The 17,734-nt window shown below is 41.6% G+C and overlaps 1 protein-coding gene across 1 annotated transcript; it reads left to right on the top strand.

The window, feature by feature from the left end:
* Positions 1-5,672: 5,672 nt before the first annotated feature.
* LOC119657971 (mitochondrial amidoxime reducing component 2-like) lies at positions 5,673-15,990 on the top strand. The gene is made up of 5 exons (XM_038065182.1): positions 5,673-5,912; positions 14,448-14,700; positions 14,808-15,159; positions 15,451-15,656; positions 15,724-15,990. Exons 1-5 carry the CDS (start codon positions 5,906-5,908, stop codon positions 15,908-15,910), a joined length of 1,005 nt encoding a protein of 334 aa, XP_037921110.1. The 5' UTR covers positions 5,673-5,905; the 3' UTR covers positions 15,911-15,990.
* Positions 15,991-17,734: the final 1,744 nt, after the last annotated feature.

Genomic DNA, 17,734 nt, shown 5'->3' with positions numbered 1-17,734 from the left:
AGTTTATTAAGGACAAGCACAACGTGCACCAAGCCATAAAGAATATGGTGAGGGCTATTAGAGTCCTCTATAATAGATCACAGATGGAGGAAAAGAATAACAAGAACACGCCGAACCCCGCTGTGCCAACAGTATCACAAGCGACCCAAGTGACGCCTAACCGTACTACCATCGAATCTCAGCGAAATAAGCGAGTACGTGAAAAAGAGGGGGATCCTTTAAATAATCAGCAAGCGCCTAAGAGAAAAAAAGGCGGACAGGACATTCTGAAAACCAGCACCAACAGCTCAGAAGGAGGAAAGCATACAGCGAATCTCGGAAACTCGACCAGCGTTGCGAAGCTCAAGACGAACGAAAAGTTACCAACAAAAAAACGAAACGAAAAGCAAAAGTGCGAACTCGTCCAGATGCGATTGTTATCTCCAGTAAGGGAGATACTCAAAAAGGTCAAAGCTGATCCCGACCTAAAAGATCTGAGCGGAAATGTGAACAGAATTCTGAATCCCCCAGAAAGGGGATCTTATGTTCGAGCTGAAAAGATCCAGCGGTGGCAAAACTGATGACTTTCGCACTCAAGTGAAAAACTCACTTGGGGAGAATGCCGCAGTGCGCGCCCAAAAGCATGAGATCTATATACAATGTAAGGATCTCGATGAAGTTACATCGAAAGGTGAAATTTGTACTGCTCTGAAGGAGCAATTCAAGTTGAAAGAACTTACAGAGGAGTCTGTTGTCGGTCTACGGAAAGCCTATGGTGGCACTCAAACGGCCACCATACGAGTGCCAGCGGATGCAGCGCAGATGTTGTTAGCTGCCGGAAGGGTTCGGATTGGATGGGTTGTCTGCCGTTTAAGGGAGCAAACTTCACTAAAGAGGTGCTTTAAATGCCTCATGTTTGGGCACTTCGCGAAGGCATGCACCAGCAGCATTAATTGGTCCAATGCAGAAGGTGTGGGGAGAAAGGTCATATTGCTAGAGAGTGCAATAGGGACCCCAAATGCCTATTATGCGAAGCAAAAGAGGGGCAGGATAACCGACACATTGCCGGAAGTGACAAATGTCCGGAATTTAGGAAGGCGCTCACTGCAATGAGAAAATGAGGTTTATTCAAATAAACCTCAATCATTGCAGGGTCGCTCAGGATTTACTTGAGAAGACCACATTCGAATCTAAGATGGAAGTTGCCATCATAACCGTATAGACACCGTCATAGTGGCGTATGGGTCACAGATTCGACTGGTGGAACGGCGATATGGGCTTGTGGTCGACAGGCCATACAAGGTACTGCAAGTCAGGCAGCCAGTGGCTTTGTGTGGGCGAAAATAAGTGGTGTATATGTATACAGCTGTTACGCCCCACCAAGTTTGACACTGCCTGAATTCGAGCAAATGCTTGATAATCTTGTTCTCGACGCAAGGGGACGAAGTCGAAAGGTTATTGCTGGTGATTTCAATGCTTGGGCCCTAGAGTGGGGTAGCAAAGAATCAAATGCTAAGGGGCGCAATCTATTAGAAGCTTTTGGACAGATGGACATGGTTTTGGCTAACGAAGGTGCTGTATACACCTTTCAGAAAGGGGGGTCAGGCTCAGTTGTAGACCTGCCCTTTATCAGCCCTGCGCTGGCGCGTGGTATGTCCTGGTACGTCAGCGAACGCTACACCCACAGCGATCACCAGGCAATCTTCTTTGAGACATGTGTCGAGTCACAGGGCAAAGAACTATCATGCCCGAAACCGAAAAAGGTTTCAGGCTGGTCTGCAAAATCTTTGGATGAGCAGACCTTCATACAGGTGTGGTTAGATCAACCTGATAAAGCAGGCGCCTCTACGGAAAGAGCCATCCATCTGGCTCAATACATCGCCAAAGCATGTGACGCGTCTATGCCTAGGAGGTGCTCATTCCCCAGTAGAAGACCAAACTACTGGTGGAATGATGAACTGACCGGCCTTCGATCAGCCTGCCACCGAGCCAGAAGAGCGGCTCAGAGGGCGGAAGGTAGAGTCGATCAGGGGCAGAAAGAGTGCGCCTATAAGGCAGCCCGCAAAACCCTCAAGCTCGCCATCCAGCGAAGCAAGACGAAATGCTTTAAGGAGCTCTGCTTGGAAGCGGACATAAACCCGTGGGGGAGTGCTTATAGAATAGTGATGGGACGATTCAGAGGCCGCTCCTCTCCGCAGATCACGTGCCCCACCCTCTTGCTGCAAATCATCCAGGGGTTATTCCCCCAGCAAGAGGAGAGCACCGACATATTCCAACCACCTCTGAATGTGACGGCAATTCCTCTAGTCACCAGAGACGAACTGCTGGAGATCTGCGGCAGAATAGGAGACAATAAAGCGCCGGGCCTGGACGGAGTACCGAATAAGGCCCTTAAGCTTGCCATGAAATCTAGGCCGGACATGTTCGCTGAGTTGTTCGAAGCGTGCATTTCCGAAGGAATATTTCCAGCGGCTTGGAAGCGACAGAAGTTGGTACTTCCGCCTAAGCCTGGTAAACCTCTAGGTGAACCATCGTCATACCGACCCATATGTCATTTGGACACGGTGGGGAAAATGTTAGAGCGGGTAATCTATAATAGATTATTCCCGGTTGTTGAGAGCCAAGGCGGCCATTCAGATCGGCAGTATGGGTTCCGAAAAGCAGATCAACCATTGATGCCATCAAATTGGTTACTGGCTTGGCCGAAGATGCAATTCACGGAAAGGGTAGTACCAGCAAATATTGCGTGGTAGTAACCCTGGACGTGAAAAATGCATTCAATTCGGCCAATTGGAATCTAATACGCAAATCCCTAGCGAAGGTTGGTATTCCCACCTATCTTGCTGCTATTGCCGATAGTTACTTAACTGAAAGGAGGCTCTGGTATGACACTGATGACGGACCGCAGGAGTACGTTGTTTCCGCGGGTGTCCCACAGGGCTCACTACTGTGGAACATCATGTACAACGATGTACTTAATCTTCTCCTTCCGGAGGAAGCCACAGTGGTGGGTTACGCTGACGACATAGCACTGGTTGTTGTCGCAAAGCATCTTGAAGATGCTGAGTTATACTCAAACGAGGCAATCAGTGCTGTCAAATGCTGGTTGTAGAGCTCTGGTTTGACGCTTGCGGAGGAAAAAAACAGAAGCGGTCCTCATCACGAAGCGCCGGAAGAGAAATTACGCCTGTGTTAGAATCGGGAGTCATATCATCACTTCCAAGCCGACCATCAAATACTTGGGGGTGGTGATAGACAGGAAGCTCAGCTATAAGCAAGACAGTATGTTTGTGATAAATCATCCACTGCCAGTATGGCCCTGGCGAGGATGATGCCGAACGTGGGAGGGCCACGGCATACCTCTAGGTTGCTTATAGCCAGAGTGGTGACATCAATCATGCTCTATGCGACCCCAGTTTGGAGCGAGGCATTGCAGACGCGAGTTAACACTAGCAAACTGAATGCAGTCTACAGGCGGACAGCTCTGAGGGTATGTTTTGCCTTCAGGACTGTCTCAGATGACGCAGCATTCGTCATTTCTGGAATGATGCCGATTGACATCTTGGCAGATGAGATGGCGAATATATACCATGCGAAGCCAATCTCTCCCTTATCGCAGACGAAGAACGCTGAGAGGGACAGATCCATAAGTAGATGGCAAGAGCGGTGAGAACGGTCGGGAAAGGGTCGGTGGACTCACAGGCTCATTCCTGCCATCAAGGAGTGGTTGGAGAGACCACACGGTGAGATTAATTATAATCTCACCCAGTTTCTCACGGGACATGGAGGATATCTCCAGTATCTTCACAGGTTTAAATTGGAGACCTAACCCGACTGTCCAAATTGTGAAGGAGTCCCAGAGGACCCAGAGCATGTATTCTTTCACTGTCCGAGATTTGTGGAAGAAAGGAGGAATCTAGAGGAGACTCTAGGATAGGTGCTGGTACCAGAAAATCTGGTGCCGAAAATGCTAGCACATCAAGAGAATTGGGATGCGGTTAACTCCATGATCGCATCTATTCAAGATAAATTGCGAAAGGCAGAGGAAAGGAGAAAAGCGCGATCACGTGCGCCGCGTATAGAAGAAATGGGATTAAGCTAGAGTGAGCTGACTCCGCCCCGTGATGTAATACCTTATGGTGGTTCTACGGGGCAGGGAGGGCGTCGGGGGTGGTTTTAGTGAGTAAAAATCTCACACGCAGGTGTGCGATGGGATGGGACCAGTCACAAAAGGGTCGTGCTGGAGAGAAAGCATGGGAAGATCAATTATAATCCCGCCCAGTTTCGCACCGGCCATGGAGGATGCCATCAATACATGTACAGGTTTAAATTGGACACCACACGTAATTGTCCAAACTGTGTCTGTCACACAAAACCTTAAAAACGGTTTTACGTCATCTCGGCAGGTAAATCGTTCTGTAACCGAAAAGCCAATAAAGTTTCATCATTGAGACCTACAAGTGTTTCATTTTAGTATTATATATATTTTTTTCCTGTCCACACGGCATACAAATATAACTAGCTAGGCTAGTGCAGCAGAAGGTAGCGGTTCAAATCCCACTGGTGGCAGAGGGATTTTTATCATAACTGGATGTGGGATACCAGTCGAATTAGCTTTAAATGAGTTACATCAGGATAATAACCACGGGCGAGCGCAATGGTGACCACATTGCCTCCAAGTGTACCATGACGGTCGTGAATGAAGTACTCTAACACACTTCAAGACCAAGATCCAAAAGCTCATCTGTTAACTTGTTTCCTTTTCCAGTTCTTGGTTGATTTCGTGCAGTTGATGAATGTTAGAGGTTTTGTTCAGTAATTTATGTTACGTTTACCGATATACCACTACCTCAGAAAATAGCTCGCAACCAGTTGCCTGCTTCCAATTCCAGCCAAGCAAATAGTAGAAGCAAAAATATCAACCGTCAACAGGCGATCAATTGATCTGTTCGTGTCTTTAAAAATCTAGGATCCTAATTTAGGGTTATTTTATTGTATTCTGGTTAACAATAGTAGCTGCCCTCCCTTGACCTATGCGTGCATCATTAGCATGGTTTATATACACACGTTGTTTATGAGCACTTGTTCGTATGCTAATCCTAAAGCCAACTAATTACTTCTCGCTGGGTATGTTCTTATTGCCAGTAGTAGACTTTCCATAGCTAGTTATTATGTAGTATGTTCATTAGAAGTGAATTGGTGAAATCATATGTTGTTCTATGCATCTTTTGTTTAGTGTATTAGATGCACCACAATCATTCATAACATTAGCATTGAAATTGGGTGTGCTCTCATCTTTCTTAGGCGTGAGCCTCCTGCTGTACATTTCACTATAGTTCCGGTTCGTTCAATGAACCTACATACTATGATAAAGCGTTTTCTTCAAGAATTTCTCAGAGGTGTTACTTCTAGGTGTGCTGGTATTACCGTTTTCAATTATGTTCGATAATGATAAGTCAGTTATGTGAGGAAGAATGAGCCTCCATTCATATTGTGATTGGACCGATTTCCAAACGTACATGCGATTGAGGCCGCTATACGGGGAGTACCGGCTCCAAGGCAATGTTTGTGGATTCAGTCCAGCACATGCGTATTGGGGATACCTTCCAGAACAGAATGGCTGTAGATAGTAGACATCACGACGAGTTTTGAAGAGAATGTAATCTCCAATGGGGAATCATTGAATGTAGTACACGATCCACTGCGATACTTTACGAAGAATGTTCTCTTTAGCTGGAGGCAACATATTTAGTGATATCACAAGACCCCAGTTTTCGACGTGCTTCTCGCTTCATTGGTTGTGTGAATGTTTTGTTTAATTTTGTCATTCTTTTGGAATATATTATAAAGTATAATTTGTGTGTGATTCCCAGTTAATTGGAGTATAACTCAATCGGGCGACAAACATCTAAAATAATCCACTAACATGCCGAGTAAGTCAGCAGTCAACATATATATGTATGTAAATTTGTGGACATACATGTTGTATAATTGCGCGTAGCACACCCTACCGGCTTTATAGGGTGAATGCTTCTAAGGAAAGTCATAAAGGATTCATTGAACGTAGTGCAGTGGCGCCGATGATATAACGAGCAAAGTGTACAAGTGTAGAATTAACACTACCCAATTTTGCCTATCACTCTTAATGATATTTATTGGTTTAGGAGAAATTCATCATTTTTCTGAGGTTTGGAGACCTAGATATCTTTCAATTGTAAGCCATACTGGCGCATGCAGGTATTTTTCAGTGAATGTGTATGAAGTGTATGAGCAACTTCAGAGGGGATATTGTTTGCAATGATAGCTTCAAGTGCTTCGATAATGTAAATATGTTTGACCTTCGATTGTATGTGATGTTAGTGATCAATGAATGGAATTAGATTTCCGCGTGATTTTTTCGTTTTCTTAAGTAGTCTCATTATTTAGCTGACTGACCCGAATGCTCTCATATGTGGTGCTCTCTTTAGCTTTCTAGTGGTTGATGTTGTAATTACGTTAATTTGTGCAAAAACAGGCACAATTTCTTGAATTTTTTGTGACGACACAGTTAAAATCTATTTATTAAAACCAATGGTACATTAACCCTCTCTGTCCCAAGTATTGAACAAATTTATTTGTTTGCATTTTCTTTGACAATTATTGACTTATAATTATAAATTAATTTGTTTTCACAAATCAATTTAGGCTACAAGGGGATTTTCAGAGAAAAATAGAATAATTTTTTAAGTGATTTTATTTGAGTACATTGGTACTTATACCGCCAAAAATATTATTCTTCTACATCATAATTTAGGAAGCAGTCTTTCAAGGTTTTGTGTAAAACAAAACCTTATCAAAATCGATTCATTGTCTGTCTGTCTGTCTGCCACACGCATTTTTCTCCAAAATGGCTGTAGAGGAAAGTATTTCGTGTATAGGTGCTAAATTTCATGGAAATCTGGTCATTAACGCCAAAGTTATACCAGTTCAAAGTTAGCAATATCGCGCGAATTAACTGCTTCCAAAGCCATGCCAATAATATAATTAACGAGAATAATTGACATTCGAGTGAAATATTGAAATCCCATTCAAGAAGAATCTAATTCTCCCCAGCCTTTTTTAAGGTTTTGTGTAAAAGAAAATCTTAATAAAATCGGTTTACTGTCTGTCTGTCTGTCCGTCCGTCACACGCATTTTTGTCGGAGACTCTAGCAATGATTGACACAAAATTTTTTAGAAAGGTGGGAACTGTGAATAACGCACACAGTGAGTTACATTCTTTTACGTCGAAATTAAAGGGGGTCCCATACATGCAAAAGAGGGGTGTACATTTTTTTTTCACCAAATATCATCATGTGGGATATCAAATGAAAAGTCTCGATCAGTACTTTCCGAAGCTGTTTTGACGATTGTTGGAAAGGCGGGGAATGCGGGGGGTTGGAAGTGGTCATTTATTTAATGGGGCCATTCTCAGAAACTGCCCAACCGAAAAATCTGAAAAAAATCAAGAGACTACCACTATATAGTGGCTAGGCTCCGAAGTACCTTCCATACCGATATCTCTTCAAATAAAGTTAATTATAGTATATTACTATAATTTTCAGTAATTGGCTGTAGAATCCCCCTTAAGTTCATCCTAGCACTTTGCAGCAATGTAGGCTGTAATATAGAGCTTGATCCTACCAAGTTTGATAGAAATCGCACTATTACTGACAAAGTTATAATAGGTCAAAGTTGTCACTCCTTTGGAAATTCAAGATTTTGAATGTCAATATCACCCGAAAGTGGATATTCTTACATAATACATGCGTATATTACGTATTACGTACTGATGGGACAAACTCACACTCAAATGTCTTTATAAAAGAAATACACAAAACCTTTCATACCTGAAGGGTCTAGCTTCCGGTTTCCCGACTACATTAGATAGAATGCACCTAATTATCGAAAAAGCTACGAAATTTTTGCAGATTTTAGAATGACGTTTTTCGAGCTGTAAATTGCATAATGTCCGATATTATTATAATGCAGATCTTCAATTGGAGGAACTGAAACTTTTTTTGGAGTAGGTAAGACTACAGGATTCTTTGGAGTTCGATGCCAACAAATGTTGAAAGCAAATGTACGCTTTGTTGCCTTATAATTTTACAGCCAATACGTATAGTTTGGTTTGCCTCGGCCCTGTAATCATTGCCACCATGACCCTTCTTCTTCAGTAGAACATCAAATTCTAGGATGCAATTTGGCAGTCGATTAGGTCGCACTGAACCAACGATTAGAATTAGTGTCGGAAGAAAACCAATTGTATGCATAGATTTTGAAATTTTACGTGCTGCCTTATCGATCGAGTTATGCTCCTCCGTTGGGATTTTCGCAAAATTTGATTTGTATTTTGCTACAAAGGGATAAACTTTAAACAGCATGCGGTGGTCTGGATCTGTCGTTGCTGGTTCCATTTGGGTATTGACATGGATTTGATGGTTTCGAACCTATTCCTGCTTATTATATCTGTAATAGATGCAATTCTTGTTGAATAAGCCCAGTACATTTTGTATGAAGGAACTTTTACAATCATCAGCATCATCATCAATGGCGTAACAGCCGGTATCCGGTCTAGGCCTGCCTTAATAAGGAACTCCAAACATCCCGGTTTTGCGCCGAAGTTCACCAATTCAATATCCCTAAAAGCTGTCTGGCGTCCTGACCTAAGCTATCGTTCCATCTCGGGCAGGGTCTGCCTCGTCTTCTTTTTCTACCATGAATATTGCCTTTATAAACTTTACGGGCTGGACCATCCTCATTCATACGGATTAAGCCACCCGCCCACAGTAACCTATTGAGCCGGATTTTATCCACAAGTTGACGGTCGTGGTATCGGTCATAGAATTCGTCGTTATGTAGGCTACGGAATCGTCCATCCTCATGTAGGGAACCAAAAATTCTTCGGAGGATTCTTCTCTCAAACGCGGCCAAGAGTTTGCAATTTTTCTTTCTAAGAATCCAAGTTTCCGAGGAATACATGAAGACTGGCAAGATCATTGTCTTGTACAGAAAGAGCTTTAACTCTATGGTGAGGCGTTAAAAACGGAACAGTTTTTGTAAGCTCCTAGATAGAAGAAGTTATTAACGGTCTCAAAGTTGTAGTCTCCTATCTTAATTTTTCCCGTTTGACCAGTGCGGTTTGATGTTGTTGGTTGGTTGGTTTTTGGTGCTGACGTTGCCACCATATGCTTCGTCTTGCCTGTCGATATCGTCAGTATAGGCCAGTAGTTGGGTGGACTTAAAGAGGATCGTACCTTTTGCATTAACCTAAGCATCACGAATCACTTTCTCGAGGGCCAGGTTAAAGAGGACGCATGATAGGGCATTCCCTTGTCGTAGACGGTTGTTGATGTCGAATGTTCTTGAGAGTGATCCTGCTGCTTTTATCTGGCCTCGCACATTGGTCAGGGTCAGCCTAGTCAGTCTTATCAATTTCTTCGGGATACCGAATTCTCTCATGGCCGTGAACAGTTTTACATACCCTGGCTATGCTATCATAGGCGGCTTTAAAGTCGATGAACAGATGGTGCAACTGATGTTCATATTCCAACAGTTTTTCCATCGCTTGCCGCAGAGAGAAAATCTGATCTGTTGCTGATTTGCCTGGAGTGAAGACTCTTTGGTATGGGCCAATGATGTTTTGGGCGTATGGGGCTATTCGGCCCAGCAAGATAGAGGAGAATATCTTATAGATGGTACTGAGCAATGTGATAACTCTATAATTGCTGCACTGTGTGACATCTCCCTTTATGTGTATGAGACAGATAATGTCTCGTTGCCAGTCGTCAGGCATTGATTCGCTGTCCCATACCTTGAGCACAAGTTGATGAACCACTTGGTGTAATTGGTCGCCTCCACATTTAACCAATTCGACTGTAATTCCATTGGCTCCTGGCGACTTATAATTTTTAAGCCGATGAATTGCACGGACTGTTTCTTCTATACTTGGTGGTGGCAGTATTTGTCCGTCGTCTTCAGTTGGCGGGACATCCAACTCGTCGATGTTCTGGTTGTTCAGTAGTTCATCAAAGTACTCAACTCATCGCTCCAATATGCCCATTCTGTCGGAAATCAGATTTCCCTCTTTGTCTCGGCAGGATGAACATCGAGGGGTGTAAGGCTTCATCCTGCTGACTTGTTGGTAAAACTTGCGCGCCTGGTGCGGTTGCTCACTGTACTTTTCGAGTTCACAGACCTGTTGGTTCTCCCAGGCCTTCCTTTTCCGTCTGTGAAGTCGCTTCTCCGCTCACCGTAGTTCGTGATAAGTCTCTGCGCGTGCCCGCGTTCTTTGAGAATACAGTATTACTCGGTATGCAGCATTCTTTCGTTCCGTTGCTAGCTTACATTCATTGTCAAACCAGCGGTTCCGACTCTTTTTGCGGCTGGAACCAAGTATGTTTGTGGCTGTATTTATGATAACGTTCTTCAGCTGATTGTGAAGATCATTTGTAGATGCTTCATCTCCAGAATCTCTGCTAACTACGGGTATTGCGGCATCTATTTCCCTCTTATAGGTGTTGCGGAAGGCTGTGTTGTGGATGGCTTCAGTGGGAACTCCCACCTGATAGTCAGAGGGGATTCTGGGTGGTGTTGTTATTCGAGCTCGGAACATCATGCCAACGAGATAGTGATTCGAGTCTATATTGGCCCCCTATATGTTCTGAAAGTCAGAATGTCAAGGCTGAGAGGTGGCGGCGTTCAATCAACACGTGGTCAATTTGGTTGAAAGTGGTCCCGTCTTGGGAGACCCACGTATGTTCGTGAACCGCTTTCGCGCAAACCAGGTACTTCCAACAACCATTTCGTGTGACACTGCTAATTGAATAATCCGCAGTCCGTTATTATTTGTATTTTGGTGTAAGCTTTGGGAGCCACCGTATCACCTGAATACGGGCTCATTCCTTACTTGGGATAGGCTTCGAGCGTCCGCTCAACTGCCTCGTAGAAGGTATCCTTCTCCGACTCTGCAGTCTCCTCTGTAGGGGCGTGAACGTTAATGAGGCTTATATTTTTAAATTTGCGTCGCAAGCGCAGAGTGAATAGCTGTTCGCTTATGTTTTCAAAGCCGATAACAGCAGGTTTCATTTTTGGGCTGACTAAGAAACCTACTCCGAGTACATGGTTTAGTGGATGGCCGCTATAATATATGGTGTAGCGACTCTTCTCGAAGAAACCGGTCCCTGTCCAACGCATCTCCTGTAACGCTATTACATCAGCGATATATTGGAACAGGGTATCGGCTAGCTGCTCACCAGCTTCATCTCCGCACAGGGAGCACACGTTCCAGCCTATTCTTTTACTTTATTATCACCAGGCAAATTCTTTCGCGTATTTTCTGAAATCCATAAATGTTTAAACCATTTCAGTCTAAATAAATCATTAGAATAAACAAACCGATTTCTGCAATATGTCGTTTGATGTCTACAATAGCATTATAGTGGCCCGACATTTGCCTCTCAATACTATTGCGGATTGTTGACACCAACGTCGAATGTACATCTTTTTCCTCACCACCAAATTCTTCTTCGGACTCATGACCAAAAAGCCCCATCAGTATTTCCTCGTTAGTATCAATCATTTGAGACTCATATCTTCAATATAAATCGTCACAATAATTGGCTACACGACTTGCAAAGCACCTTCAATTGCCATATGGCAACAAAGAATTTCTCTAAAATTTAGGCACTAATAATCGAAGAACAATTGTAAACTTATAAACATCCAAACTTATAAACATCCCTCCCCTTTCATTCGACGTTCATCATGTAAATTACTATATGCGTGCGCGTTCGCAGTTTCCACCAAATTTGGTGTCAATAACTGCTCTAGTCTCCGATAAAAATGCGTGTGATGGACAGATAGTGAACCGATTTTAAAAAGGTTGTGTTTTACACAAAACCTTGAAAGTAAGGCGATACAGCAATTATTCGGTAGTATCTCGGAAGAAAGTAGAATAGCTCAGTGCTGGATCATCTGAAATCAACAAATCAAAGTTCCTTCAGTGGATAATAGCTGGGAGGGTTTTCTGAAATTTAAATTTTTCATTTTTTGGGAACACTTTAAAGTGAAAATTGCGCTTTTTGCGAAAAAAATTTGCTAATTTGTTATTGCAAAATAAAAAATATTTACAAACTTGAAAAAAAAAGGCTCTTCAACGTTACCTCGTAAATTAGGTACAGAAATAGTGTTCAAATTTTCAAAAGGATCGGTGCAATAATTTTGAAGTTATGGGGGCACTTTGAAAACGTGGGTGTGAGAAAAACGCTTTGAAGTTTTGAACACTAAAAATTGGAATAAAACGTTCATAAGCGGGTTTTATCGGCTTAGCTCACATCAAATCATCGATGCTAGGTCCCTACAGGATGCTGCTATCATACATGATGTCTAAACCACCTGCCTGCTCCTGTCTACGAGGAATCCTGTCTTGTTTAGTCTGTTTTTCAGTTCCCGACTCCGCTCGGCTTATCGCGCCCATTCATGGGCACTTGGTCACGGCACGGTTAGTAAAGCAAAGAACCTTTACTGAAGATGCAGGCCACGAGCTGCAACCTTAACCATGACTTATGGCATCTCCTGCACTGACTCTATCAATGCACGGCGGATCAATGTGGAATAGTGTGCAGAGTTACATCTCCGTTTCACCTGCTTTAGGTTAACTTCTGTGGTGCAGAAACTAAAATTTCGATCAGAGCGCCATATCCGAAGAATTTGAAGTCCAAATCGAAATCTATTTTCTCCATCTTAGTCTAACCGATGAGAAGGTCCCCATAGAAAAACATAGTGCAGTATAGTGGAGGATCCTGACATTCCGGTTTTATGTTAAGGTCCACGAATTCTATCTCACCGTCTGTCTGTCTGTCACATGTATTTTTCTAGGAGACAATTGTAGCGATCGACACCAAATTTGATGGACGGGGAGCACGGGAGGTTGAAAGTGATCATTTCTTTAACGGATCCATTCTCAGAAACTACTCAATTTGAAAATCTGAAAAAAATCAAGAGACTGCTACTATATGGTGTCTAGGCTGCGAAATAAAGTTAATAAGATTATATTACTATATTTTTTAGTAATTGGCTGCAAAACCCCAATTAAGTTCATCCCAGCACCACGAAATTGTTCAGTTATATAGGTTATAACATAGAGCACGATATTACCATGGTCGAAATCGCTATTACTAACAAAGTTATAATAGTTCAAAGTTGTCGCTTCTTTGCAAATTCAAGACTATGAATGTCAATATCACCCGAAAGTGGTTACACATAATATATGCTACGTACTAATGGCGCAAATGCACATTCAAATGTCTCTATATAAGAAATACACAAAACCTTTCATGCGTCCAGCTTCCGGTTTCCCGAATTATTTCTACCGTAGATATTGTATCTTTCTGGGCTGGATGATCTTCACCCATACATATTAAGTGATCCGCCTACCACAACCTATTGAGCCGGATTTTATTCAAAACCAGACAATTATGGTTCCGCTAAGAGATTTTGTCGTTATGTGGGCGTTCGTTGAGCACGTGCTACTCAATTTGATTGAAAGTTCTCCCGTCTGGAGAGACCCATGTATGTTTGTGGATTGGAGGACAAGGAGTACAATTTCTACCGTTTTTTATCCGCGGGAGACTCGCTTTCATCCTTCTCTCTACAGTCGTTAAGAAGGAGGTAGAGATATGACTTGGTAGTACAGCTATTAATGTTGCTCCAGAAGCCTTTTTCCCGGTTTTATGCTCCATCGTGTGTACCACCACGCGACGTATAATACCCTATGACCACCAATATTAACCATTGTCAGTCTAAGCAAGGACGGGATTGCTCCTACAGTTTACGAGTGTTGTTAAAAAGTAAATTAGTTAGATGAGCTTGGTGCGCTTTTATTGGCTGTCATTTATTTAGGCCAAATTAAACATATCGAAGTTCTGAGCGGTCGCATTAATAGCAAATATGTAAAACTTAATTTTCTTCACAAAACATCGATCATAGATCCTGTCGCCTTTTTTTGCAATATTCCGGTTATTCCCACAACTTCTGTATCGAACGGACCAATTAGTACCTTTTGTATGACTTCAGGAAGTAATCATACATAAGGAGGGCGTAGGGAAAAGGCCCTATAATGGATGGTGTTCCATCTACATTACCAAAATATCTATGTGTTTGACTAAAGTCTGCATTTTGGGCCACCAAGAAAACTCCGAACCTGAGGGAATTGCATCTCTTCCCTCCTCACTCGTCAGTTCTACTCGATATTGGTTGTCACGTATAACCATATTTTATTAAATTACATTGACGTTACAATGCATGTAGGCATATAAGCAAGATATCTACATAACTATTATGAATAAATATATATGTATGTTACCAATCGAAGTTTGGAGTTGTATGAAGGCGAAAAACACGCGTCGAAAAGAGAAGTTTATAAAAAGAATATAAATTTACATTTGCAGGTTTCCTTTCAAACCTAAGTGCCGAACAAACACGACTGACAATAGGGCTTGCAGCTGGAATTGGTGTAATCACAATAGCCGGATTTGTGTATTTGTATAAAAAATATGGTCCAGAAGCACCTCCTCAAAAGTGGCGACGGGTGGGGGAATTAAGTGATCTGATCTGCTACCCTATAAAATCCTGTGGACCTATCAAATTGAACAGTATTGGATGTGGGCAGATCGGACTAGAAGATGGAAACCTAAAAGATAGGCACGTAACCAATTAAATTTCCTTTCTGTAATACTCTTCGTTTCTTATTATGATGTGCTTATTATCAACAAGGATCTGTTCCAGTTATCACTTTTTCTTCTTTCTAGAATCTTCATGATAATAACTACCAATGGAGAATTCATCACTGGTCGTCAGCATCCGAAGGTCACTTTGGTACATCCTCGTATCGAAAAAGATAAAATGATGCTCTCAGCACCCGGCATGATGGATATTGAGGTGGACATCAAACGACTGTACAAAGTGCCTCCCATCAAATGTAAAGTTTGGGGTCAGACCGTACAAGCTGTAGATTGTGGCGAGGAAGTAGCACGTTGGTTCTCCAGATATGTTTTATCAGAGGATTTCGGATTGAGATTGGTATTTTACCCCAGCTGTTTGCCATCTAGAGAAGTTCGACCGATTAATAAAAAGTTTGAAACCATGTTCTCCAGAGATACTGTAAGTGTTATAATTTATAATTTTTCATTTTTTGTCAGTTATAATATAACTATATATGATTTAGATTATTTTTTATTAGATTTTGGAATGTTTGTACGGAAAATTGCTTATTTTAACAAATTAAATTTGAATTATTTATCATTTCATTCATTCTTATGTGAACATATATGGAACTTCTTCACCATACTATTATATAATTTTTTTTAAAGAATAAGACGCTTCTCAAAAAAAATATTTAGTGATTTATTTTTGACAATTTGTCATAATTATTATTTATTTCCACTCTTCTAGGGTGCATTCCACGATGCGACTAGCTTCATGCTTTTCAACGAAAGCTCAGTCCATGATTTGAATAATCGATTGAATGATCCTGTTCAGGTACTTAATTTTCGACCAAACTTTGTTGTTAGGGGTCCTGGCCCCTATGAAGAGGATGCTTGGAAATGGGTTAAAATCGGCAATGATGTCATTTTCAGAAATATTAAGCCATGCACTAGGTAAGATAGTAGAAAACGCAATCGTCTATCATTAAATATATTAATATATTTTCTTGTATCCATTCAGATGCAAATTTACTACTGTTGACCCTGAAACTGGCACCTTCCGTGCAGATGGGGATCCACTGAAAACACTTACTGAATATCGAATGTTTAAAGATGCTGGAGTAACCCCAGTTCTGGGCATACATCTCGGAGTTCGTACTAAAGGCACTGTGTCAGTTGGTGACCCAGTTTATGTAGAAGCCGACTGAGAATGAAATACTCTTAATAAACTTATTGATTATGGATTTATAATACACCGAAAGTACTTTTGTAGAAATTTTATATATTATACATGGCTTTTTTTCTATCTCCATAATCATGTAATCTTGGGAAGAAGTGGGAAAAAAATGGTAAATTAGTGCAAGCCAGAGTATTTTTCATGTGTTTTGCCCTTAAATAGGTTATTGTCATTATTTTTTGAAGGGCAAATTTTTACGTGTTTTAAAGTTTATTATTTATTTTTTAATCCCGGCTTGCAGAAATGTGGAACGCAATTCAATATTCCTCTAAAAAGTTATCCAGAAGTTAAACGAACATTCCAGACTTGAATCTCCGGCATAAAATTGAAATGGCATTTGACTAACCCAACCGAACTGTTCCCTTCTTTGACTAGTTGTTGCCCTTGTATGTAACAAAATGATTTTAAGAGACATTGTTTTGACACCTCACTGCGTCACATCCCCGATCTGATTTAGCCACTACCCACCTAATTACAAGTGCGAAATAAATATTATTAATTATAACAGACTGAGAAAATTGGCTTTAGGGCGGTAGTAAACAAGTGGGAAATTTTTACGATAAAATATCTAAACCAAATGGTGAAAAGAAATTTCTAGAAATAATTTTGAAATAAAATGTTGGTTTATAATTATGAATTCAAGATAACTTCAGGTATCGTTTCCGTCCTGGTACGACTCGAATACGCCACGTCGGTGAGGTTGTCCTATTTGAAGGAATCTTGATTTGAGCTTTGGTCACGTTTTTCCTTTCCGTCGGGATCACCACTTTAGTATCTATGCACAGCTTTCATTATTTTATGTAATTTGTTTACCCACTTAAATTCTATTAGATTAAATACGTTTTCCTAACTTGGATAAAATATTAAAATAAACATCATTTCTGTTGCAATGACAGGTGAGGTGATCCATTCTTTTCTTCATGTTAATAATTCAGTTTGTTTTAAATCTCAATGTCAATACCAATAAAAATAAAAAATTGAGAAAGATGCTCAGGGGTCGACCCCTGCTTGGAATCGAATCTCTACACACTATCACCTATCATCTAAAATCAAAGAGCATCGGCTTGCTCTCCAGCGTTGAATGGAAGGAATAGCGAAAGAGGTAAATGTATGCGGCACCGAACTCATGTCTTCGCTGTTTTGTTCAAAATCTTGAAATGCAACTACCTCAACACCAATATCAAATTGAGGCTGTTCAGCGCCAATGGGAATATGGGAGCAGCAAATGGAGAGCATCCGCCACCATTATTCGAAAGATATTATATATGTGGCTATAATTTACCCCTTGGTGGAGTATAGTGCGTCAACCTACGCGCCATCGTTCGTTGTTACCTAAAATGCGCTTCAACTTCCCGCACGACTTCTCCAGACTATTCTGCGCCAAGTGCCCTTAGGGCGACCCACTGAATGGCATAGCCCGTAATGCAATTGTTGAGCTTCCTTAATGTGTTACCTATCCACTGACACTTCCGCCTTCTGATCACAGTGCGTAAGAGCGCCAGACCGTTGCGCCAACTAAGTTCATCGTTCGAGAAAGTGTCAGGCCAGCGTACTCTGCTACCATGCAGATAGGGGTTGACAAGGGCTTGGAACTTTTGAGTAATAGTAGAGTTCACTGTCCATGCTCTATAACAGAACGAACACTAATACTGAACCGTCTTAACTTGTTTTTGGTGTTGAGATAATTGTATTTCAAGATTTTAGACAAGGCAGAGAAAAGGGGTCTAACCTGCTAATGTGTTCAGTTCCATCGTCGGCAGAAATAACTTTTCCTAGATGTACAAAATGTTCGACG

Source organism: Hermetia illucens, chromosome 5 (genome assembly GCF_905115235.1).
Source record: "Hermetia illucens chromosome 5, iHerIll2.2.curated.20191125, whole genome shotgun sequence".
Classification (NCBI taxonomy): Eukaryota; Metazoa; Arthropoda; class Insecta; order Diptera; family Stratiomyidae; genus Hermetia; species Hermetia illucens.
This window is presented reverse-complemented; position numbering and strand designations above follow the sequence as displayed.